Here is a 23902-nt window from a genome sequence, read left to right on the forward strand (position 1 = left end):
TGTGCGTGCGCAAAAGGAAGAGAGAAAGTCGTTAAAGTGCTCACTCCATAAATATCATTGCGAATTCAATAGTTTTGACATTCAATTAGTACTTGCAGGAGAGTTATGAGGTCGGATGCGAACCTCAGACCTGAAAGCATCCACCGACGCTCTTTCTCTAGCCAGCCAGCATCAGCCGCCTTAAATCTCCCGAGAGCAATAAACAACCGACCTCTCTCCAGCCTTATCTATACAAAGAGCCGGCGAGCCCTGCACGGGATTGCATTTCAATAAGGCGGCCCCTTTCTTTTTTATGGCCTTTATAGGCAGCCGCCTCTTACTTTAGTAGTGAGGAAAACGGCGAGAAAATGATATATTGAGTGGGCGAGCGAGCGAGCGCCTTCAGTATTAGGTGCCACGCAACCCGCACAACGCGCTGCCCATCCAGGTAGCCTAATCTACTTAGGCCAGGCGAAAAAAAGACGTGGAGCTCTTCCATTTCATTCTAAATGGATTTTCTACGTCTTGAAATTGTGTTTTCAGTCTGATTCATTTCAGCTTTTTTCATCGCTGCAATTTTATCAACGGTCAAGAGAATTTCCCCCCTAGAATTATTGCAAGGCCATTCAATAAAATACTTTCGGAATCAAATTAAACTGCAACATTTATGGTACTCTAACCTACTTTGAGACATATTGATGTTGTGAAAGTCTGGAATAGTAAAAAGTATTTTAAAAGAAATCTGTTGAAAAAAAAAATTGAAATTTCCACACACCCTATATAAACAATGATTGTGACAATATTGACAAATAAACAACAACAATAACAATAAAACAAAACAAAAATTTTCGGAGAACTAAATTTGATTATCCTCACCGTAATAATCGAATATTAAGGACATTTCACATTACAAAAATTGCAAAGGTATCTTTAAAATAAATACGATTCTCCAAAGCTTGAACCAGCAACGCAGACTCTGAATTAAAAGAAATAAAACGCTAAGGGAGGCTATCTCTCTTTTTCTTTCCTATTTTCTTTCCACCTAGATGTGGGGAGGCCAATAAAAGACTGATTCCCTCCGCATTTTACGACCAGGATTTGTAGCTTGTTTGGAAAATCCGACGCCATTTTCAGGTAACGAGAACGAGCAAATTGGAAATTCTTCCTTTTTTCCCACGGCACCAATCGTAATCGCCGCAGTTTTGGTGGGAAAAACGTGGGTTGCTGGTTTATCCACGCAGAAATTGATGCAACCAATCTGCTGGAATATCAATTAAATGCCGTGAAATACCAACGGAGCAGGAAGAAAGCAAATGTGGGGCAAAAACAAGCTAGATTTATCGCTGTTTGCTCCACTAATTGGCGTTTTAGGGTGTTTCAATCTTGTGCCTTTATACATAAAGACATTTGCGCTGAAGATAAATCTTCAACTCTCAAGAATTTACTGATCTCTTTTTTCTTCTCTAAGCCTTCATCAAAAACGATTTTTAGTGTTTTCCTGATTTTCGGAATGCGATATAATTAGATAGATTAAAAGTATCTAGACAAAATTACTTTATTTTATGCAGAATATTTTAATTTTTGTGCTACAAAACCCTTTAATAATGCATATGAAATAGCAAATGATATCAGCACAATTTCACACGCTCTCGTGTTTTCCATTTCAACCAAAAACTCGCAACTTCATTTTGTAAAATGTGGAAAGTGAGTGTGTCGCTCTACATTTATCATGCAAAACAAAACTGGGGCTTACAGCTGGTAATTTTGTCGCAATTTATTAGCTCACGTGCCGCCGCTGCGCAAAATTACGGCCGGCAACAATAAGTGCCTCTGCGAATTCATTACTTGCACAAGCGCTACTCACTCAGCCGGATTCATTACGGCATAAATGTTCGGCCGAAAACTAACAGGGCTGACTGACAATCAATTTTAATTAATTCCACGCAAGTCCACACACAAACTTTTTGAAAATCACAAACTCGTCGCCAATGCTGGGAATTTTTTAACATTGTTCAAAAACATTTTACTTGCTGCGTTTTAGTTATTTCTAACAATTAAAAGCCGTGACCAAATATTTAATATTGGGGCCAAGAGTAGGTGAAAGAAGAGGACATAAAAGTAAAACTGCTAGAACAGAGGCAGGAGACTGAACTACTTTTTGTATAACAAATGGTAGAAAACGTTGCATACTTTTCAAACACGACAACTTCGCGAACGATGACACTGAGCTCTAATTTGACACCAGAGACCGCGAATGCAGCTAAAAGCCAGCTTTCCGTCGCATAAAAATAACGACACACATCTGGAAGGCTTGGGTCAAGAACAAAATAATGCTTTCTTTTGCTTTTTATTAAGTTACGAATGAGCTGGCAGCGCACGACCAGCCGGAGTAAAAAGCGCTTCGCGGTTCTGCAAGAGCCAGTTTGATTGTGCCCGTTAGAAGAGAAACTATGGAGACTAAACGAGCGATATTTTTTGTACTCCTGTGTCTACAGGCTTTCGAATATTCCAAAGCCAGAGTAATTATTTCCTCTTATCCTTTAAGGAGTATATTTTAAGTTGGTTTTTATTAGAAATGTTTGAGCTCTCGGGAGCAAGCAGGTGACTTGTGCTCCGCGAATATGGAGTTTTTGAAGACAGAAATCGACAAAGCGACACAGGAGTAAGTTTTCATCATTGGGAGGTAAGAAAAAAGTGACATTTTTCAATTTTTCCAGATACAAAAACACTTTGGAGATGAAAGTTGACGAAATTGCCAATATTTTGAGGCATATCAACAACGACAACGGTGCCAGAAGTATTGATATGCCAGTAAATAGCTGTTTTTTATTTTTTATTTTCGTCGAGTTTACTTTCAATTTAACTTTTAAGATTGAAGATCACGGTTCCAATTGCACACTATCTAATCTGAGCTCAAAACTGGCCAATTTCGAAAGTGAACTTACTGCAACTTTGAAAGAAATTCCAAATCGGATAAACAGGGCTGACGTGAAATACGAGATGACGATGAAAAAGTTTGAGCAAGACAAACTCTCTACTATGAAATATTTGGACGTGAGGCTAGGCGTAAGTAGCTTTTAAACTGAAATAATACTATTTAACCGTTAAATCAATTTTCTCTTGAAGGAGCTTAAAACGTCTATCTTGACTGAAGTTTACGCCAAAATTGCCGACGTCATTCGCAGCAATGAAAAGCTCACTATCGGCCAGCAACAAAGCGTCCAAGGATTGGAAAGCAGAATTTCGGTATTTCAATATGCAAAATTAATTATCATTGTAACAATCAAATTAAGTTGAGATTGGAGCCTTTGATGGGAAATGTGGAGCAAAAGATAATTGAATTCTTAGATGCTTTGAATAATACTGAAGGAACGCGATTTTCTCCAAATGTGCATTCTGTGACGAATTCCACTAACGCTGAAGATGTATTTGACGTAAGAACACTTAATTTAAATCTATTTTGTAATTTCATTATTTCTTTTCATTTAGTCTATGAACTCGACAGTTCTTTCTCTTTTGAGCAAGCACTTTGCAGATGTAGAAACGAAGCAGAGTGAGCGAGACCGCCGTGTTGAGGAATCGATTGAAAATTTGGATGAAAAGATAACTGTAAGAGACACTAAGAGAATTATCCGTAAGAGAATTTACTGATAATTTAGTTTTTGCAGACTCTTGTGACGCCTATAGCACAAGACGTCAAAACAAACGCTCTTAGAATAAGCAGACAAATCGAGCAGATGGACCAAGAGTGGAAGGAGAGGGGGCAAGAAATGGAAAATTTGCTTCGCAGCACATCCGAGTCCCTAAAAAAGGTTTTACATCTTCAAAATAAAGTTGAGAAATGGTTCTTCAATTCACATGACATGTTGCTGAAGAATTAATTTAATCATTGTCCTGTTTGTAAATTATAAAAGTAAACAAAAAATTGTCCGTTTCAGATGGAAATGAAGCTATTGTCTGATTGCTCCAAGTCTGGTAGATAAAAAAGCATTTTAAAGAAAAATTAATTAAAATTAATTTCCAAAATTTAGGCCGCTTGAATTTGACAACTCTGGACACAGGAAAATATTACTTTAGCACTGTTGAGGTAAAAAAAAAAAATATTCCACATTATTTTTTAAATGAATTTCCTTACTTGACAGGTGAGCTGGTTCAGGGCTAAAGATTTTTGTCAACGATTCGGAATGCATCTGGCCACTATCGAGACAGACGAGGAGAGAAAGGCAATTCATGCCGCAGCACCCATCAGAAATGGTTGGTTCAAGGAAATTAACGCATCAATTTTTATAATTTTTCCGTCTTTGATTTTCAACAGACTACTTCTGGCTGTCGGGAAGTGACATTGGAAACTTGCCTGGCCACTTCAACTGGGTGACGGAGGAGCAGGTTGATGACACTTGGTGGGCGAGCGGCCAGCCCAACGACTTTGGCGAGGACAAGGAGACATGCATTGAACTTTTCACCAACAATGGCCTTCTCATAGACTACAAGTGCAGCGACGACGACTATTTCGTCTGCGAACTTGACCCAGAATGTGAAGGCTATGATGTTCAGCTGCCTTCTAATGCTCATTAGTTTGTTTAAATACTCTTTGGTTTTAGTCATTTTCTAGATTTAAAGTTATCATTTAAGTGCATGGAAAGCTTGGTGAAAAGTAAAAAAAAATATATAATTTAAAACGCACCTACTCGAAAGTCTTTGTTTCTTTATAATTCCTGAGGAAAGTTTCATATTTTCGCGTGTCGAAGATTAAAATTTTTGACGCTCTGCAGATGCGGGAAAGCTATTCCGGCAATAAAGGACGGGAAATAAAACGTTAGTATTTCTGCCGCCCGTGCTGTGCTTTATGCCCATCCATATACTTTATTTGTTAAAATAAAAACATTCGCCAGTTGTTACACATTCGCGTCCTGAGGCGTAATATAACGGCCTGCTTTTGGGGCATATATATGAAGCACGGCTCAATATTTGAAATGCAGACCATAAGCAAGGGCAATTTAGTTGAAAAACGGTGGCACTAAAAGTTGTATTGGAGGTGCGAAAATCGTATTATACTGCGACCATGGCGTGCCTTTGCGGCTCTGCGCACATCTCCAGCTTCCACTTATACAGAATTTTTTCTGCAAAATGAAACGGTCGGGGCCAGCCATTAAAACACGGAGCTATTTTATTGCTTTTTCTTACTAAAAGCTCTTTGTGAGAGCAGAGGAAACTATGAAAGTTTTTATAAAATATAAAATTGTATTTTTCCTGGCTTTTTTATAACCTTTTTTGTGTTAATATATTTTAAGTGGAATATGGTTCGTGGCCGTCGTGGGAGGAGACAGAAAATAAAGTAGGGCTCACAATTATAAAAAAAGAGTAAGTTAATTCTAGTGAATTTTAAATTTAATTTCTAGATAATAAAATGCAAACTATTCTAAAACTTTTGATAAGAAAAACATACACCAAAATGTATAATTATTGAAAAACAAGAAAAAAATGCCATTTTAACAAAATATAAAATAAAATGGTGTCAAATTTTCACAAGAAAAAATTAACCCGGATATCATTGAAAATTATTAAAATGTGATTAAATTGACTTTGAAATTTGCATCAGACAGAATACTACATATTCATGGTTCAATCGTAAAATTTGAACTATAATAATATGCATAGCAAATTTGCATTCGGATCAATATTAATCAGCTGAGATGCATAAGCCATGCAGAGACAATTCAATAAAGTCAATTGATTGACAGCTGAATATCGCACTTTGAGAATTTCCAATATCTAATTAATCAAATATATTATACTGATTGTGAGAGGTATTTCGCGATGCCGAATGTATGCAACGCGAGTCCCCGCGAGCCTCTAATTATATCTCACCCTGCTTTGCAAACTCAACTGCTCTCAACCTGCCTATACACTTTACATCCCTCTGGCCTAATCCATCTATTTGCGCTTAATACACTTGGCTGTCAACAAACGAGTCTCGCGACCACCGAGTCCAACCTTAATGAATGCTGCTTGTTGCGGTCACTTTTGTCCAGCATTACGTTGTTATTATGCAGCCCGCGCACTTGCGCTTCATTATTCTAATTATGTGCTGAATAATTGGTATGAAGGCGAAGCACTCTCATTTAGTGAAGCAGCATTGTCATCACAATATAAAAAAATGGACAAATTAAGCCCTGCTACCGTTCCAACTTGCATCAACATTTGCGCAGTGGTTTGAGAAAATATAGAAAATTTTCAAAAATAACAAAAGAAATTTTCAATCATTAGAACGAAATAATCTTTAGACTTTGCATTTGCATTTCACATATTGCATTGCAAATAAAAACATAAATATTTATGTAAAAAAAATAATAACTTAAAAATGTATTATTTTTCTACATATTAAAACAATATTTTTAAATTACAATTAAAATGTTTAAATTCCGGTGTGGAAAAACGGTTTCGTAGAGGTTTATTTTAAAGTTAACTTTGTCAATCTATTTCCTATCTACACCAATTTTTGCCAAATTCTTCCATTCAGATTAAGTGTTAAAAGGGCCCCGTGATCACACTTTTTTATAGGTTATGAATTTGAACGTGTTAATTGTTAAAGCAGTCGGAGCAACGCAAATTGTCGGGTGACGGACAATTCGGAAACTGAAAAAAAATCGGCGTTTGACTTTCTCTTTGCTTTCGCCAATTTTGGCAAATTTGAACCAAAGAAACGCAATCTCCCTATAGGCGTCACGGCAGGCAGACGCGCGTACGCGAGAGAAGAGGGGCCACGTGTGCCAGCAGGCCGATGTGGCCGATGCGACACGGCGAAGGGCGAAGCAAAGAAATAAGCGCGTTTAATAAAATTATATTCGCGGTTTGATCCTACCTTGGGGGCACGGCGATAGTCCCTGATCCATTTGAGGTCCTCGGCAGGTCAGCGAAATCCTCCGTCGGCGCAAATTCGGCAAGATGAGGGCCGCAGAGGTACCGAGAGGCGAATTTTGTTATCGTCCTCGCAAGTTCACAATTTCACATTCGAGTCCGTGCACAACATCAAACTCACTCCACAATCCACAATCACTCAAATCGCTCTCACTCTCCCTCAGCCTCCAATCCTGCTGGCGGTGGCTACTGCTGCTTGAAGACCAGGGAACAAGTTAGGACGGGATTGAGAAGAGAAAAAACCGCATGCAATTTACTGTTCAAGGCATGCGGCATGGTGTGTACTAAAGCGTTTATGTTGAAGCCGCTAAATTGTTGTTTTGACTGCGAAATATTTAATCTTTAAATATTCTTAATTCAATTATATGAACGAAATTTACGTGACTAGACTTGATGTTTAGTTAAATCAATTAAATTTTTATTGAAATTAAAAATCATTTTCGAGATTTTGTAGTTAAAAATATAAATGATTTTGGTGTTTTTGGATTTCAAGTCACAACTAACAATTAGATTTCAAAGTAAAAAGGATGCGCTCGAGGCAGCATCTTTTCTGGTCTTTTCCATCTGCACGTGAGTTTTGTTGATTCCCTGAGGGACGGCAGCGGTTGGTTGCTCGGTTCAAGAGAGTGTGACATATTTTTCTGTCACACCATTCTCGCGTTGATTGATTCAGAACTGCCACTTTGGTCCCGACAGAGTTGGCGCCGCCGACTTTCTTCTGCTTTCTCGTTCCCGTAAGAGTTGCGTGCTGCAAATATTACAAACTTTGGAGCGCGTCAAAATAAGTTTGCCGGCAGCGAGATAAACCTCATGTTTTGCCATTGGTCTCTGCTTGAAATGCAAACTTTTTATTCAGCGACGATCACAAATTTCGCTGAGCAGAAAACGCTAGGAAGCTGACTTTTAACACAGGGAGCAACACACCACGTCCCGGCGTAAAATTTCTTGATAATAGTGAAGTGCCTGTGTGTCAAATCAGAAAAGTTTCAGCTCTGCAAGTGCAAACCGAGTGATGCCTTTCAGAATTTACTACGCAACGGAAAATGTGAAAAGTCTTTTTTTTTTAAAGTTCATGCAAATGAAGCAAAAAAGGGTAAAGTTTCTTTTTTAATCTCCAAATCATGCCTATTTTTAAAATTTATAAATGATCAGATCATAGAAGTAATAAATTTTAATGGTTTGATTCAGTGCATTTAATGAATGAAACAAATACTTTGCACATTATATATTTTCGAATATAACATTTAAATTTATTTCTTGTTATTTTATTTTTGAAATTTACAAAGTTTTTTTACAATTTTTGTTCTTGCATTTTCTAAATTTTGCTGCCAAAATATTGATTTAATGTGTGTAATAGAGATTGCATGATTTGTCCAATAAGTATGCCAATTTTGCTCGTGTATTAAAATTCCATAATCATCTCATCTCGCAGTGCCTTGCCTACTTGACTATTGTGTTTTAGATTGAATCCACGAGTTAAATTAATGTCAAAAGCACACGTAAAATCAAAATCAAAACCAGTTATAGGCCTGGCCTAGTCAGCCTCATACAAATGGAGGAGCAAAAGCAGATTTGCCGTCAGCATAATATGTATTATATAGGCGCGTGTATGAACAGTATGCTAATGAATTTGGCTTTGAATGCGTGTTGTACATACTAGGGCACAAAACATAGGCCCATTAGTAAATCGGCGTTAGACGCAGCGGAGCGCCATAAATCTGCGCGCGTTTGGCGGCGCTGGCTGAAGGGACTATAAAATTATGTTTTGTACGTTTGTCGGCGCCGCATTAGTCGCATGGGTGTTTTGCTCTCGAGCGCAGCATCAATCACGACAGCGCCGCGCCGATTCACTTTATATTATGCGCAAGTAAATTAATTGCCAGCGGACACCTGGTCATACCCCTCAGGGGTGTCTCAAATTGATTCATAAAATTGCAAGGCACCACTATTTTGGTAAAGCATTGTGAGGGAGGAAATTTTGGTTTTCAGTTGTCAAAAAAAAAAAAATGTATTACATAATAATTATGATAATTATTAAAAATTGCAACATTTAACATAAAAATATTTTTTTTATTTAATTACCTCGCCCTCTTCATGATTTTTTTAATTATGAAATGCGCTAGCTGGTGCTAGCAATGCATTTTTTTTTTATTACTTTTAGTTTAGTTTCAGAATTTTGTTTATTGGGTTCAAAACTGAGGGCAACTTTGCCCCATACATGAACTCATCCAAATTAATGACAAAATAAAAATTTAAAAATTTAGTTTACGCTGCATTGTATTATTCATATTTTTGTAAAGATTTGTTTTTTGATGTCCTGGATTTTTATAATTATAAATTATAGTTTCGACTATATTTAAGTAATGATGACGCAAAATATATTTAACTAACAATACAATTTTCCGAAATTTTAATTGATTTTGTTATTATTAAAATGATGTTATAATTATTTCAGTAAAAAAATAAATATTATGTATAACATCTTTCTATAACTTAATTAAATTAAATTAAAGCTCTAGAAAAAACCGGAAAAAACATTCATACACACTAGCGGTGGGAAACAGAATCATACATACATTGGGACTTGGGACTGAATTTAATTTTGAAATACATACAACAGATAATTACAAAATGTTAAAGCTCCAACAATTTAGTAAGAAAAATACAATGTATCAAAAATTATAAAAAGTGGTATATGCATTTTTAAGTTCCCGCTTCTTGTTCTCCCCGCGGCTGTGGGGGGCGTGACTATTTTTGACCAAGAAGCAAGAAGTTTGATGCAAGGAGGTTTGATGTTTGTTGACTTTCGATTTTGTATTGCGGCTTGCTGCTTGCTTGTCAGCTAGTCACTGTGCCCGCTGTTCGTCTGTTGTGTTGTTATTTGTTCATTTTTTACTGCAATTCTGCTGGGAATGCAACGCCGCCAACAATAATCCACACATTTTCAATTAAAATCTTTTATTTACGACGGAATAAACCTTGCTTTTTATACAGGAATGGCCCATGAATGAAAGTAAGTCTGTCCCTATCGATCCCAATCAAAAACCTTTTTAAAACGCGTCAGAAAATTGCATTATGCATGTTTCATGTCGCATTTTGCTGATATTCATGCCATGGGTGGGTGGTTTTCTCCAGTTTTTATGGTAATTTTTTTTTAATTATTTATTGTGCATGTTTGTAATTTAGTTTTTAATCAAACATAAATTTTTAGTTTTATTTTGTTACAAGTAATAAGAACTTAATTAAGTGCAAATCTATAATATTATCGCCATTATTTATCGGAGATAATTGTTTGAATCTGATCATTGAATTTTTGCAAAATGTTTTTCTTTTTGAAATTCATGGTCATGACCATTATAACATACATACATAGATGATACGGCGTCTCTGAGCAAGTCATGGCCAATAGCTGATAACAAATTTTTGCATCTTTCTCAATTTTGTGCCATTACTATTGACAATTTGGGGGTGCAACCTCAAGGAAAAGTTGTTTAAAATAAAAATCTGCTTCGATTGGTATATAGAAATTCTCCGAAATCTCAAAATCGTCTCAGAAAAATGCTAAATACGTATCAGGCGACCAAAAACCGATCATCTTATCTGATCTTATCATATGAAAAAGAAGAAACATAAGAAACTTAAAAATAAAAACCTTTTTATGTGTACAACAGAGCGCAAGATCACTCACGAACTCATGAGATTTTAATTCAATTCACTTCTTTGCTTATCCCAGCTTTATATCTCACCAATTTAATTTGTTTCAAAGGAAAAATTCTTGATAAAAATCTAACAATTTAAAACTATGTCTCAGATTTTTCTATTTTAAATTTTTCATGCCGTGAATTTTTTTACATGCATAAATTAATGATCGTCTTTTATTTTTAGGGTCAAAATGATTGACGACCAAGTTGCTGATCAATTGTGGTTGGTCTTGGAGAAGGCTTTCAAGGCAATCCAGAGCAAATGCAAAACCGAGAATCTCAGTTTTGTCGAGCTGTACAAAAATGCATATGAGTTAATCATCAACCAAAGGAGCAGCAATCTATATTTCCAGTTGAAACATGTAGTGGAGGAGCATTTATCAACAACTGTAATGGCCACATTTAATTATGGAAAAGACCAGAAATTTAATATTTGCATTTACCTCTCAGGTCAGAACGAGAATCATGAACTCCATGGATGGAAATTTCTTGGCAACTTTGGCTCAGGAGTGGAGTGACCACGAGGTGGCAATGCGTATGATAAGAGACATTGTCATGTACCTTGAATTGGCCTACACTGATAATCATGACATGGACAATGTGTTCAATCTTGGAATGATCTGCCTTAGAGAGCAGGTAATGCATTCTTTACTATTATCTGAAGTAGGAGGACAAAAAAAAATATTGTAATTGTTTTATATAATACAGTTAGTCAATTTCCCTGCTATCAAAGAAATGCTTGTATCGAACCTTCTGGAACTGATTGCTAAGGAAAGAGCAGGAGAGGTGATTGACCGAATGGCCATGAAAAACACGCTGAACATGCTGATCATTCTGGGAATCTCGTCCAATGATTACTACACATTGACCTTTGAAAATGATTTCATCAGGAAGTCGATTTCATTTTACCAGGTAATGTAATCTCATAAATTATGAAAAAAACAAAAAACAAATACATAATATCTGTGAGTTTGGCCATATATTATTTTTTTAAATGCTGAATAGATGGAAGCGTCAAAGTTCATTAAGAACAACAAGCTGTCCGACTATCTTGCAATGACAAAGAAGCGGATGGATGAGGAGAAGGATAGAAACCAGCATTACCTTCCCAGATCCACTCACGAGAGAATTATCTCAGTGGTCGAGAACGAACTGGTGAAGAGGCGCATGAAACAGATTCTTGAGGTTCTTGATTTTGCGATGGTTTATCTTGTTTGTATATTAACTTGATTTTATCCTCACTTAAAGATTGGCAACGGTGAAGTGCGCAGAGCAATCGTAGCAGAGCAAATTTCAGTTCTTAAAAACCTCTACACTATTTTCAAGAAACATGAAGGTGGCACTGACCTTATTCTGGAACAGTTTCTTAAGACACTAACAGAGCAGTGTACTGCTATCCAACAAGAGGAGCAAGCTGGGAATGCAGCAGCAGCAGCTGGTCCATCTCGAGACAATAGTCCGACAACGGCAGCCATCAATATGGTCCAGGTACAGAAGTCGAGTTAAATCGGAAGGCAAATTTTTTATTTAATCTGCTATTTTCACTTATGCATTGCATTTTATTATTTGCTAACTTGAACCAATTTTTTTTATAGAACCTCATTGAAATCAGAATCAAATTCAACAAGATTGTGGATGAAGCCTTTGAAAAGGATGCAACTTTTGCTGATAAACTTGACACAGCATACAAGAACTTTGTCAAAGAAAAAATTAATGTTGCAGAGTCACTTTCTCTACACATAAACAACTTCCTAAAAAAGGGAGACAAGAATGTAAGAAAATTATTTTTTATTCTGATATCATTTGATTTTTTAATTCAATCCAGATATCTGATGAAGAACTTGAAGTCAAGATGGATGGTTCCATGTTCATCGTGAAGTGCTTGCGAGATATGGATGCATTTGAACAATATTACCGCAAACATTTTTCTCTTCGGATTTTGGAGGATAAATCTATTGGCGATGATATTGAGAGAGCTATGGTCGGAAGATTGAAGGTTAATTTTTTTTATTGATACACATCACTAGCGAGTTAATTAAATATTATTATAGGCATTATGTGGATGGCAAACCACACATCATCTGGAACAAATGTTCAAAGACATTCAAATGTCGTCAGATTTCTCCGACGAATTCAAGAGGATGCTAAACGAGAATGAGCATTTGAGGGTAATCAATTATTTTAAGTGAATTTTATAGGTTGTAATTGTTTTTTGCAAATAATTTTAGAAAACAGAGACTGATCTGCAAATCAAAGTTGTCCGAGAGGGGGTTTGGCTCACAAGACCACTGGATTCGACCATTGTAATTCATCCTGATGCAGTCTCCTCGTACGAGCTTTTCCAGCTGTAAGTACACTAACCAGTAACATATAACCGTCTGTTTAATACATGCTTATTTAAGGTTCTATTTGAAAAAATTTGAACACAAAAAGATCCGACTTCACCCCTCTTTTGGAAATGCAGACTTGAAAGCAAGATTTTTTGATGCCAATGGAAAAATAGTCAGAACTCAGATTATTAATGTTCCTACTTTGATGATGTTTGTTCTTCTGCTGTTCAACGATAATGAAGTGCTCACATTGGAAGCAAGTATTTTTTTATTATTTATTTTTTAGGATATTAGGATATTTTTTTTCCAACAAAGTAATCAACTCAAAATATCCGTCCAGGAAAAGCCAAAATTTCAAAAACTTTTATTTAATGAGTAGCTTGCATATTACTATGAAAATTTATGCTTCTCCTAGGAAATCAAATCTGCTACTAGCATGCCTGAAAATCAGGTGCGCATCATATTAAATCGCTTGACGTTTGGTCCAGTCAACATCAGGATCCTGAAAAAGAGCACCCAGCCAAGAGAAATCACAGCTAGTGACACCTTCACCATCAACAATGACTTTAAATCCAAGCGTCACAAGTAAAAATAAAATATTTTTTAAACCTCATCATATGTATGCATTGCATTGCAGAGTCCGAATCCAAGCGGATGACGCAGAAAAGGAGACGCCGGCTGAACGTCAAGAAACAGACGACATCCTCCTCAAACAACGCAAAGTTGAAATTTCTGCAGCCATTGTGCGTGTGATGAAAACGCGCCGAACATTGGGACACAACCAACTATTGACTGAAGTGTATGACCAGGTCAAGCACAGATTCACTCCTGAACCTTCCAAGATCAAAACTGTCATTGGAGAACTTATCGAAAAAGAATACATTGCCAGAGCACCAGACGCAATGTAAGTTAATTTTTTATTTCTTTGGCATATTTTAACCGCTGCATTTTTTAGTGATACATACACATACATTGCTTAAAGTGAACAACATCAGTCGAAAGGAAACGCCTATCTTCATCAGCCTACATTTATATTATAAATCATCGACTCATATCATGTCTTTTCCAATGGTGTAAAATATCAGTCAATTAAAAGGTTTCACCTAGCATTAAACATATGTACAACATATTGGTAATATTGCAAATAAAATAAAATTGTTTGATATCTGTGTAAATTTTTAGTAATATTTTCACTTTTCACTGTAAGATTCGTAAGATTTTTACTCCCTCATTACCCCCAAGAACCCTGATCAGAATGACCAATCTGGATATATGTATATGATAATAAATATTATAAATTCTGTAATTTCAAAATAATTGAAAAATTATGTGCAAGTAGCAAGTGTCTACCTATAGAAGTAGATCTCGACATTTAAATATAGAAATTAGACACCCATTGCCCATAATACCTCATTTTTTTTATTATAAATATGCGTGGCAGAAAATAAGTGGGGTGTTTATGAAGTAGTAGTCGACTTCAAGTTGACTTCAAGATTTGCGAGCAACAGTTCTGCAAAGTCTCACATGAGGGCTTGCGCAGAAAAGTACGGCGCACTGCGTCTCCGTCATTACACTCCCTTTCCCTTCTGGTCCAGCTGGCTTGAAAAAAAAAATCGAGCGCAAGTCACGGGATAATGAAGTTGTGACTCCGCTCTTGTGTTATTTTATTCACTTTTTCGTCCAACGTTGAAGAAAACACGAAAGTCTATGATCTCATTCTGTTTGACGCGATGAAACATCAGCTCTCTGCCTTGATTCATTGGAACTGATTTGAGGTTTGTGTTTCGCCATCATTTTTCACCTTGAGGGTGCAAACGACAGGAGAATGGATCTGTCACTGATCGAAAGAGCACAGCCACAATGTTTTGCAATTTTAACGTTGAAGAAATCAAGATTCGAGATACGCGGGGTTTTATTTTTGCATGGGTCATTTTCTTCGCATTTTTATTGATTTTTATTAAATATCCTATACTCAGACCACATGAATGTACATATGTTATGTATTTTAAATTTTATTTAGCAGAAATTCTAATTCTGTATGCGAATTGCAAAATATATAATATACATAATGTAAATATTTTAAGTTAATTTCAATTTAGTTTTTCTTCACTGTGTTCAGTATAATTATGTAGAATGTAATTCTTCTTAATAAGTTTATCCAAAAAGTAATCAAAATTAACTTATAAAAAAATGCAGTAGCCAGAGAGGGGAAATTGGATTTTTAAATTTATTTTTGAAGAAAAATGTTCCTAAAAACTGCATTTCAATAATAAATTTAATATATTTTTTATTAATTAAAAATTAAATTGGAAATTTTTACTTCTTTGACAGCGCATTTGACAGTAGTTACTGATAATTTAACGCGCTCTTCCCAAATTGCATTTAATTTAAAATAATTATCAAAAAACATATCCTTTCTTCGGAGATAAGTATTTATTTTGCACCTTTTTTATAATTAATCGTCACATTATGATTTTCATTTTTCAGCCATCGATAACTTTATTTATATATTTTTCATCTGCGATGAGCACTTTAAGTTGCAAACTTGAATACATGGGAAAAAAAATTTTATTTTCAGAACAAAAGACTTAATTGCTTATAATAATTTTTCTCACTATAGGTTACTGACACTGACATTGCTATAATCTAAACAACAATGCCAAAGAAGGACGAGTCACAGCCCCTGCTGGTCGGTGGCCCCGCAGACAATGATCTCGCAGAGAGGTTTGTTAGAAGAGATATCACCATAAATTCAAATTTAATTTAATGCGACATTTACATTTTAGGGGCACCGCTCCACCAGCATTGCAAGGTGCAGGTTCATCGACATCACCTGTGCACCCTAACGATTGCAGTAGCATTAGTACAAGCAAGAGCGAGCAGTCGCTGATGGACTATGACCCAATGATGAACAGGGACCTTGACCACCCAACATCGTGAGTTTATTTTATTTCCTGGTGTTACATAAAGTTAATTTTTTGATAAAATTTTTATTATGAAGTAAACATTATGGTTAGTTTGCTTAAACTTGCCCCGTTTTGTAAAATACACAATATGTGACACTCGTGTAAGAATTATTAATTTTAAATTACATAAAATCATCAACTTAAACATTATTATTTTCCAGTAATTGCGACACACTGATTCATCTATTGAAGGGAAATGTTGGAACTGGAATTTTAGCGATGCCTGATGCTTTCCACAATGCCGGCCTTGTTCTTGGCACATTCGGTACTCTTGTGATGGGATTCATCTGCACCCACTGCATGCACATGCTGGTACTTTTATTTGATCACTTCCCCTTTTATCCCGATAATAAAAATAATAATACTTGACTCATGCTTCTCGTTTAGGTGAGATGTGCTCATGAGTTATGCAGGAGGGTGCAAGTTCCCTCTCTGGGCTTTTCAGAAGTTTGTGAAGCTGCGTTCAAAACGGGTCCAGTCCCCCTTCAGAAATATCACAAGTTTGTCAAGTATGATTAATTTCTGTTACTGTGACAAAAGATCGCTGATTCCTTATTGTTACTCCTCTAGGAATCTGATAAACGTCTTTTTGTGCATCACACAGCTTGGCTTTTGCTGTGTGTATTTTGTGTTTGTGTCAACCAACCTTCAAGAGGTGATCAGCCATTACCTGGTGCGCCTCGACATCAGGGTCTACTTGGTGTTGCTCCTGCTTCCTATGATCGTACTGAATTGGGTCAAGAGCTTGAAGTATCTGACGCCTGTGTCTCTATTTGCATCCATCCTCACCGTTGTTGGACTCGGAATCATATTCTTTTACATGCTGCAGGATTTGCCACCGGCTTCTTCACGACCCGCAGTTGCATCGTGGAAACAACTGCCACTGTTCTTTGGCACTGCAATTTATGCATTTGAAGGCATAGGAGTGGTAAATAATAATTTCTCTATTTGGAATTGAAAATTCATTATTACCTTAAGTTAAATACATCTGACTATATTTAAACATTTTTAATAATTTAACGATCATTTAGATTTTGCCCCTGGAGAACAACATGCAAACTCCGCAGGATTTTGGAGGCTGGACAGGTGTTTTAAACACTGGAATGGTGATTGTGGCTGCTCTTTACACTTCTGTTGGATTTTTCGGCTATCTGAAGTATGGAGAGGCAGTGGTTGTTGGCAGCATTACTCTGAATTTACCATCAAGTGACTTGTAATGTTACACATTGAAAAATTTCCCTTGGCTAATTTGCGCTTTTTAGTTTGGCACAGTCTGTGCGGTTAATGATGGCTTTGGCAATTTTCTTGTCTTACGGACTACAGTTTTACGTGCCAATGCGCATCATGTGGCCCCCACTTAAAAGACGGCTTCAGACGGAGAAAGCACAACGCATAGGAGAATATTCCATGAGAACGTTTCTTGTCCTTTTCACCTGTAATTAATTCACTTTCAATTGCTTGATAGTTGATTTATAATTTTTTACTTGCAGTTTTCCTTGCCTCGGCTGTTCCTAACTTAGGTGCCGTGATCTCGCTGGTTGGTGCTGTGAGTAGTTCCACATTGGCCCTAATCTTTCCACCCATCATTGAGCTGATAACTTTTTGGCCTACTGAACCAGGGCAGAAAATCTGTCCGTGGATGGTGACCAAAGATTTGACGATCATGATTTTTGGCATTCTGGGATTCGGCTTCGGAACTTATACTAGCATTGTCAATATCATCCATTCTTAATGGCTGCATATATTGCAGTGATTAATGGCCATAAATTAATATATTTATACATGTCTTGTTGGACAGGATCAAAAATGTTCAGGAAAACTGCCCTAAGAGAGTGTATTGTTTCAAGGCTGGAATTATATTATTTATAGATATATTTTTAAATTTATCCCCAAATGTAATGACATCGTGCTACTTATTGAGTAAATTCCAGCCCAGAATACAACACACGACTGAACCCATTGCATGCAGGATGTCTTTGAATGTTCACTATTGACAATATTTGTTGCATGATTTTATAACCTCTGATTTAACATGACTCCCTAATCTGTTTATTTTTGTATGCGCTTGTAATTTACTTTGACGAGCGAACTGTGATGCACAATTATATAATTATGAAATTTATCAAATTATACTTATCATGACCAACTCTATTGTAATTTTATTATTCAAATTAGGAAATTTTATAGATTTCAAGGGTTTTATGATGTATACATTGCAAAATTTGGTAGTCTTTTATAATTTTTATATCGCTCATATGACTTGTCTAACATCACTATATCAACAACAATTTATCAAACCCTTACATTCCACTGTTAAACGATCTTCAACATCTCATCTATCAACAATTGCACAAAACTTCACGCTTCACACACATTTTTTTTACCATGCTTCATTATGATTATTTTAAAAAATGTAGTCAAAATTGCAGAATAGAAATTGTCTGCAATATTTTGTCTCAATTTTTACTGAAACTGCGAGTTGTTATAAATATCCAAATGAAATGCATTTTATGCTAGTCCTCCATAATGCTGGACATTAAATATATTTTTGTGCAGATTATTATTTAATAATTTGCAGCCTATATATGTGTAAATTATAGTATATTTGCAGGTTCAAATAGTTGACTTTAACTGAATTAATCTGGACTAGATTATCCACTGCTTTAATGCCTATATGATCATATATTTATAATTTTCTTATCTTGTGAACTCTCAATGTTTTGTCTATTATATTATAATGAATTTGTTAAAAGATGATCCAAATTATATAGATGTTAGAAAGCAAAAAATTCCATTATATGTTACAACAAAATATATTGTGTAAAATGTAAAAGCAAAATATTGAGTGTATTATAACATTGTCACCCATCATCCGTGTGTGATATTATAATGAAAGGACTAAAATATATGTTAACGCAAGAATAAATTACTTGAATCTTATCTTCCCTCGAATCCTCAATAAATGATTCAGATCTGATTATTTAACAAGGCAAACAAAGAAATGAAAGTATTTATTGTGACGTATACCGTTTTGAATTTTTTAATACTTAAAAATGTATAAAAACATAAATATCAGATTCTCACTGTATTCGTAAAAAATAGATATATAAACGAATGCATAAATACTAATACTTCAGAATAACATTTCTAAATTTTAGTTCCTATATAACAATTGGCTGAACAAGCTTGTTTCATTATTTATAAGATTTATAACATAATGTCAAAATTATTCCTGCACAATGCCATGCTTCCATTTTAAATATCACATATTTTTATTAAGAATTCAAGGTTCATTTTTAACATTTTACAAGTGACTTCCCAAGGCACTCCCAATATTTACATTAACATAATACTTCAAATTTGAGTTAGCTCCACTAGATTTTGAAAATTAGTTGGGACTATTTCTTCCAAGAATAATTAACCTCACCAGTGTTTCAAACAAAATAAAAATTTTATCTAAAAATCGTCTTAAAACAATGATGTAAACATTAGAAAATTATTTGATATAAAATATATCAATGTCAGAGGTAGAAATTTGGGCTTGGAGTAAATGTCAGAAATTAAATAACTAATATTGTTTACATATTCACTTGTTATGTTAAACATCCACAGGTTCACTGAAGACCGCTTTAAAGTTTCTTAAGGGTAGACCAATTTCATTTTTACTTTGGCTTGTGAATGTCGGCCTGCTATTCACTTTTCGTCCATTTTGTCTTTGCTTTTCATCAACACTTTGACTGATGCCACTTCTTGCTGTTGCGTCGGAGACCAAAGGACTGACAACATGACCATTTGCAAGAGATGCTGGTGCAGTTCGATCCTCAGACTCAGATGGGACCGCATGAGAAACTGCCTTGACAGAGGGCTTTGTGAGCATGCCTAAACTTTTGATTTGGGATAAGGCAGGTCCCTTCGCAGGCTGCTGGCGTGCAGCTACGGCAAAGTCTTCTGGTCGTACTTTGCTCATATCTATGCTTGCCTGAGGCATCAAGAGTGTCTCAAATGCTTCACTCACCTATAAATGTAATAAAAGTCAGTACAAATAATATATGCTACTAATTGTAAAATTGAAAACCTGAGTGATTGAGGTTCTTGTTCTTGGATCAGTTAGGGTAGTCACACTTTTCCACGCAATGTGGACGTTTAGCGCGGAATCGTCAGTCTCTGGATTGTATGATGTTGCATCTCTAAGTGAATGACTTGAGTGGCTCATCCACAGAGGGGGCCTGTAAGAGGCGCCCTGAAAAGTTTGGGACCTCTCACCCCTCAGGTAAACAGGGTGCTTTCCTGGTACTGCTCTTAAAGCTGCAGGGTCAATAACAGGCAGTCCAGAAACATTCGGACTAGGCGGGATGTGCATCATTTTAGACGAACTGGGGTATTGCATGCCAAAGCTTGGAGGTGGGCCAACCTTTAGAGAGGGATTTATCAAAGGTCTTGCAGCAGCACCCTCTTCACTACTATCGTCGTCCTCTTGTACATTACCGTTGAAAGGCTGAAACAATAATGATAATAATTCCCTCAATATATAGGTCAATTTGTTTATTATAGCCTAAGTTTATAATAACATTTTAATAATTATGCATGAAATGAAAAGATTTAATTTAAAAAAAAAAAATGCGTACCACAATATGAGTGACTGTTTCTGCAAAGGTTACTTTTGGGTTTTTTGCAACTGTCAACTCTAAGTGCTTGACTTCTGTTTCAGTGTGCTCTTCACTGTCGCATTGTGAGCAAGATGATCTTGAACAATGTGACGATGCTGCAGAAAAAAATCAAAGTTTGAACCAATCCATTAATAAATTTACTTACTCGAAGAAGAATCGTCATTGCTCTCTGCCTTAAGCTGGTCAGCATAATCAACAGCAGCTCTAACTAAATCAAGATTATTGGATGCATTAGCTCGATTCTCAATTGCCAAGAACAAATCTCTGTCTCCGATGTCTATCGCCAAACGAAATGCAAGATCAAAACGCTCAAATCTAATGAAAAAATTTGCTGAGTATTTTCAAGAAGTATTTAAATTTATAAAATTTACCTTAATATATGAAAGAAGAACCGTCTAGCTAAACTGTGAATTACATGGCCATATTTCTTTTCCGATGATTTGTTGAGAGGAACAGTAGGAGACATAAAAACTCCTAGGGCTGCCTCCAATTGTACTACAATGTTTAATTTAGTTACATTAAAAAAGCCTGTAAAATATCAAATACCTTCTATGCGAGGTGTCAGTCTTTTAGAAAGCAAGTAATTGATGATTTGGTGCAACGAAGAGATGCATGACGTGCCCTGGTTGTCCCAACTGAGACAGCGAAGCAAGTTGATGGCACATTCAACCAAGTTTGACTTCAAATACATGCAAACTAGTCTCTCTGGCGTTAAGCTGGAATCGCCAGTACCAAGCCCACAGCCGATGATAACTCTGAGAGCAACGCATGGGCCCCTACAATTAAGATGTGAAAATTAATGTAGTAACAATGGATACCAAAACTACCGTGAAAACATCATAAACACTAAACCATCAGATGTTGATGCATACTGGTGATCTACATCCCATTTTTTATTCCAACACATACTAGACAAATGAGGTTGCCCTCTGAAAATTTAGAGACATAAATCAGTAACTTATTCTACAAAATGTGCTGTTATCAATACTTAAAGTAGGGAGAAAGGTCCAAGAAATTGCAGCTTTGAGGGGTTTCGCTTGTGATTTGAAAATTTACAGGAGTGAGTGCGAGATCATAGCACCGTGTCTGCCCTTTTTCGTTGGCAGCAAGTAAAAGAGTTCCGTCAGGATGCCAAGAAAGGTGATATGGAATCTGGAAGCCTTAAAGATATAGACATCCTATCATATTAGATAAAACGTTCTTACAAATAGTGACTTGACAAGAATAGATGCACTACTAGAATGGAGAAGCACGGAGCCGTCGATACATCCTAGGGCTAAAACATTTTCTGATGGGCTTTGAGCCACACTACAAACTTCTGTTTTGAGCTGAATGACATCCACAGGACTTGCTCTTGATATGCTGGACTTCCCTGTTTCAAAATAGCTACTCTCCACATTCACATCTCCCTGTGTAAAATTTAAAAGTAAATTCAATAAATGAATTGTAAACTATGTTCTTACATTTAAAGCAACTTTTTGTTCCACGACGAAAATTCGATTTGGGTGCAATTTGCTGAAATTAATGAGCAAAGGGTCTGCTTCCGTTTTGTAAAAGCATTGCAGTTCCAGTCTTGACCTGGAAAAAGATTACAATTATTATTTGATCAACATAAAAAATATCCTAGTTTTACTCTGATATTTTGTAGATAAGCAAATTTGCACGGTCGCAGTCCTTGGTCATTGGGCTCCACGGGTAGAGTTCATTTTGTGAGTAACGCCACCAGACCAAGACCAAATTGTGCTCAGGGTTGAGGGATAGTTTCCTTTCCAGCCGTCTGCCACTGGGACCACCAAGTTCAAATGTACTGTAGTGAGGATCCTGTCGACTCAGTTTTTCTAAATGCTTTGAAGGTTTGTGTAAACTTATCAATGAGATAACGTTGCTGCTGTATGTGACTGTTAAATTATCTTTCGAGCTGGCCACTGCAACATATAATTTAATTTAGGAATATATTTTCACCAAAAATTAATATTTTACCATCAGTAATGCATTCTGCAGCCAGTTTACCCAAAAGATATCTATCAAACGTAATTTTTTCGATTTCTCCTTTCAGAGGATGCACCCTGATGTAGGCAAATATGCCTGACGAAAACAAAATTTGTAAAACCGAGTGGCTCTGCCACCAGCTTTTCACAACTCTTTGCTGGGCAATCAATTCCTAGAAACAATATGACAAATTAATTCAACTTATTAAAACTTTTTAATTATTGGTGTAAACCTCTAGTTCCTTCAAGCTGTCCCTCTTTACAGGGCTGGTACTTTTCTGGCCCGAGTTGTCCCGCAAAAAGACTCTTGATGCGGTGTAGGACTTTTTGGCTTCATACCGAAGGGAGCCTTTTTTGTCATGACACCTGAATGGAGAATGTGAAAGATAAAAATTTATTATAAAATAGGAAACATATTAATTCACAATTATTGTGAGGAAAGAGTTTAATTTTGTTTTTAAATGTCATTAAGTATAAATTGTATTGCATTGTTATTATAAAATGCATGCAATGTAATTAAGTCACTAACATTTTATTTTTTTTACCATTAATACCTTTTCTAAAAAAAAGTAAAATAAACAAAACACGCTGATCAAATAAATTGTCGAAAAAATAAAAATTGAATTTTTTACATAAATGTACCTGAAAGCCCCATAATCAGTGTCTGGAATGACAACAGAGTCATCCCTCGTTGTCCAAAAGTGCGCCTCGCCCAGAAGCATTATAATCTTCTGAGATTAAAATTCTTGGAATGCGTCCAACCAAAAGGCTACGCCGTCAGGGTCATGCAATCAGCCAATTTCAACGCAGTCGGCTACATAATAACGATAGCCAAACAGCATCTTTTTTCCAAATGCAACACAAACATGCAAAACAAACAAGAGTTCACGACGTGCGGCACATGGTAATGGAAATTTGCATTTCTTCTGAGCACCGCCGCTACAGGTGTCCGACCTCTTGCCTTGCGTCACTTCTTGGTGATCAATCAACAAATCCACGCACACCGATCGAGAATCCAGTTATTTTTGCAGCTTTTGAAATTGCTCGCCAGGTGGCTTGAAATCGCTTAAAAGAGGCGAGTCCTTAATTAAAATCAGACTTGTAACCCTTCGAAGAAATGTACAATCATATTGATTTAATTTATTATTTCGTATAAAAGACAAAAAATTTGTAACTTAAATTTTATTATTATCAACTTCTGATAAGAGAAATATTCTGGATGTTACAAAAGTCAATTTTCAATCATTCAAAATTTTTTACAATAAAATCCATCAAGTTGGTAATCAAGTTGGCTGACTGTGGCTGTTTGCAGAAAATGCAAAAAAATAAACAAAATAAATCATAAATCAGAGA

General features: G+C 36.0%; 5 protein-coding genes across 5 annotated transcripts in view; 3 read left to right on the plus strand and 2 right to left on the minus strand.

Annotated features, from left to right (window-relative positions):
* Window positions 1-7012, minus strand: part of LOC132196997 (uncharacterized) — a 172351-nt gene extending 165339 nt beyond the window's left edge. Inside the window, exon 1 of the mRNA XM_059620002.1 lies at window positions 6842-7012. Within this exon, the coding sequence (XP_059475985.1) occupies window positions 6842-6872 (31 nt within the window). The 5' untranslated portion in view covers window positions 6873-7012. The remainder of the gene's footprint in view (window positions 1-6841) is intronic.
* Window positions 2416-4554, plus strand: LOC132198273 (CD209 antigen-like). The gene is made up of 12 exons (XM_059622209.1): window positions 2416-2498; window positions 2553-2641; window positions 2697-2790; window positions 2851-3045; window positions 3106-3225; window positions 3273-3413; window positions 3469-3588; window positions 3648-3791; window positions 3918-3954; window positions 4011-4066; window positions 4122-4233; window positions 4295-4554. The coding sequence occupies exons 1-12, from the start codon at window positions 2430-2432 to the stop codon at window positions 4552-4554; spliced, it is 1437 nt and encodes a 478-aa protein (XP_059478192.1). The 5' UTR covers window positions 2416-2429.
* Window positions 7013-9714: 2702 nt separating the features above from the next.
* On the plus strand, window positions 9715-14102 carry LOC132196501 (cullin-3-B-like). Its single transcript, XM_059619206.1, has 14 exons — window positions 9715-9910; window positions 10783-10987; window positions 11049-11234; window positions 11307-11510; window positions 11604-11783; window positions 11847-12086; window positions 12194-12370; window positions 12424-12594; window positions 12650-12766; window positions 12827-12945; window positions 13001-13184; window positions 13344-13513; window positions 13566-13832; window positions 13884-14102. Exons 2-14 carry the CDS (start codon window positions 10790-10792, stop codon window positions 13906-13908), a joined length of 2238 nt encoding a protein of 745 aa, XP_059475189.1. The 5' UTR covers window positions 9715-9910; window positions 10783-10789; the 3' UTR covers window positions 13909-14102.
* Window positions 14103-14527: 425 nt separating this feature from the next.
* On the plus strand, window positions 14528-18906 carry LOC132196502 (proton-coupled amino acid transporter-like protein CG1139). Its single transcript, XM_059619207.1, has 9 exons — window positions 14528-14703; window positions 15549-15652; window positions 15715-15864; window positions 16056-16206; window positions 16282-16403; window positions 16465-16822; window positions 16926-17107; window positions 17157-17329; window positions 17385-18906. Exons 2-9 carry the CDS (start codon window positions 15585-15587, stop codon window positions 17624-17626), a joined length of 1446 nt encoding a protein of 481 aa, XP_059475190.1. The 5' UTR covers window positions 14528-14703; window positions 15549-15584; the 3' UTR covers window positions 17627-18906.
* On the minus strand, window positions 18896-23582 carry LOC132196500 (WD repeat-containing and planar cell polarity effector protein fritz homolog). The gene is made up of 14 exons (XM_059619205.1): window positions 23192-23582; window positions 22783-22915; window positions 22542-22722; window positions 22195-22486; window positions 22025-22139; window positions 21767-21970; window positions 21550-21713; window positions 21389-21490; window positions 21108-21337; window positions 20933-21056; window positions 20707-20876; window positions 20520-20656; window positions 19970-20389; window positions 18896-19909 (listed from the first exon to the last, which is right to left on the minus strand). The coding sequence occupies exons 1-14, from the start codon at window positions 23269-23271 to the stop codon at window positions 19493-19495; spliced, it is 2769 nt and encodes a 922-aa protein (XP_059475188.1). The 5' UTR covers window positions 23272-23582; the 3' UTR covers window positions 18896-19492.
* Window positions 23583-23902: the final 320 nt, after the last annotated feature.

This window comes from Neocloeon triangulifer, unplaced genomic scaffold (genome assembly GCF_031216515.1).
Source record: "Neocloeon triangulifer isolate White Clay Creek 2 clone unplaced genomic scaffold, ASM3121651v1 ptg000012l, whole genome shotgun sequence".
Classification (NCBI taxonomy): domain Eukaryota; kingdom Metazoa; phylum Arthropoda; class Insecta; order Ephemeroptera; family Baetidae; genus Neocloeon; species Neocloeon triangulifer.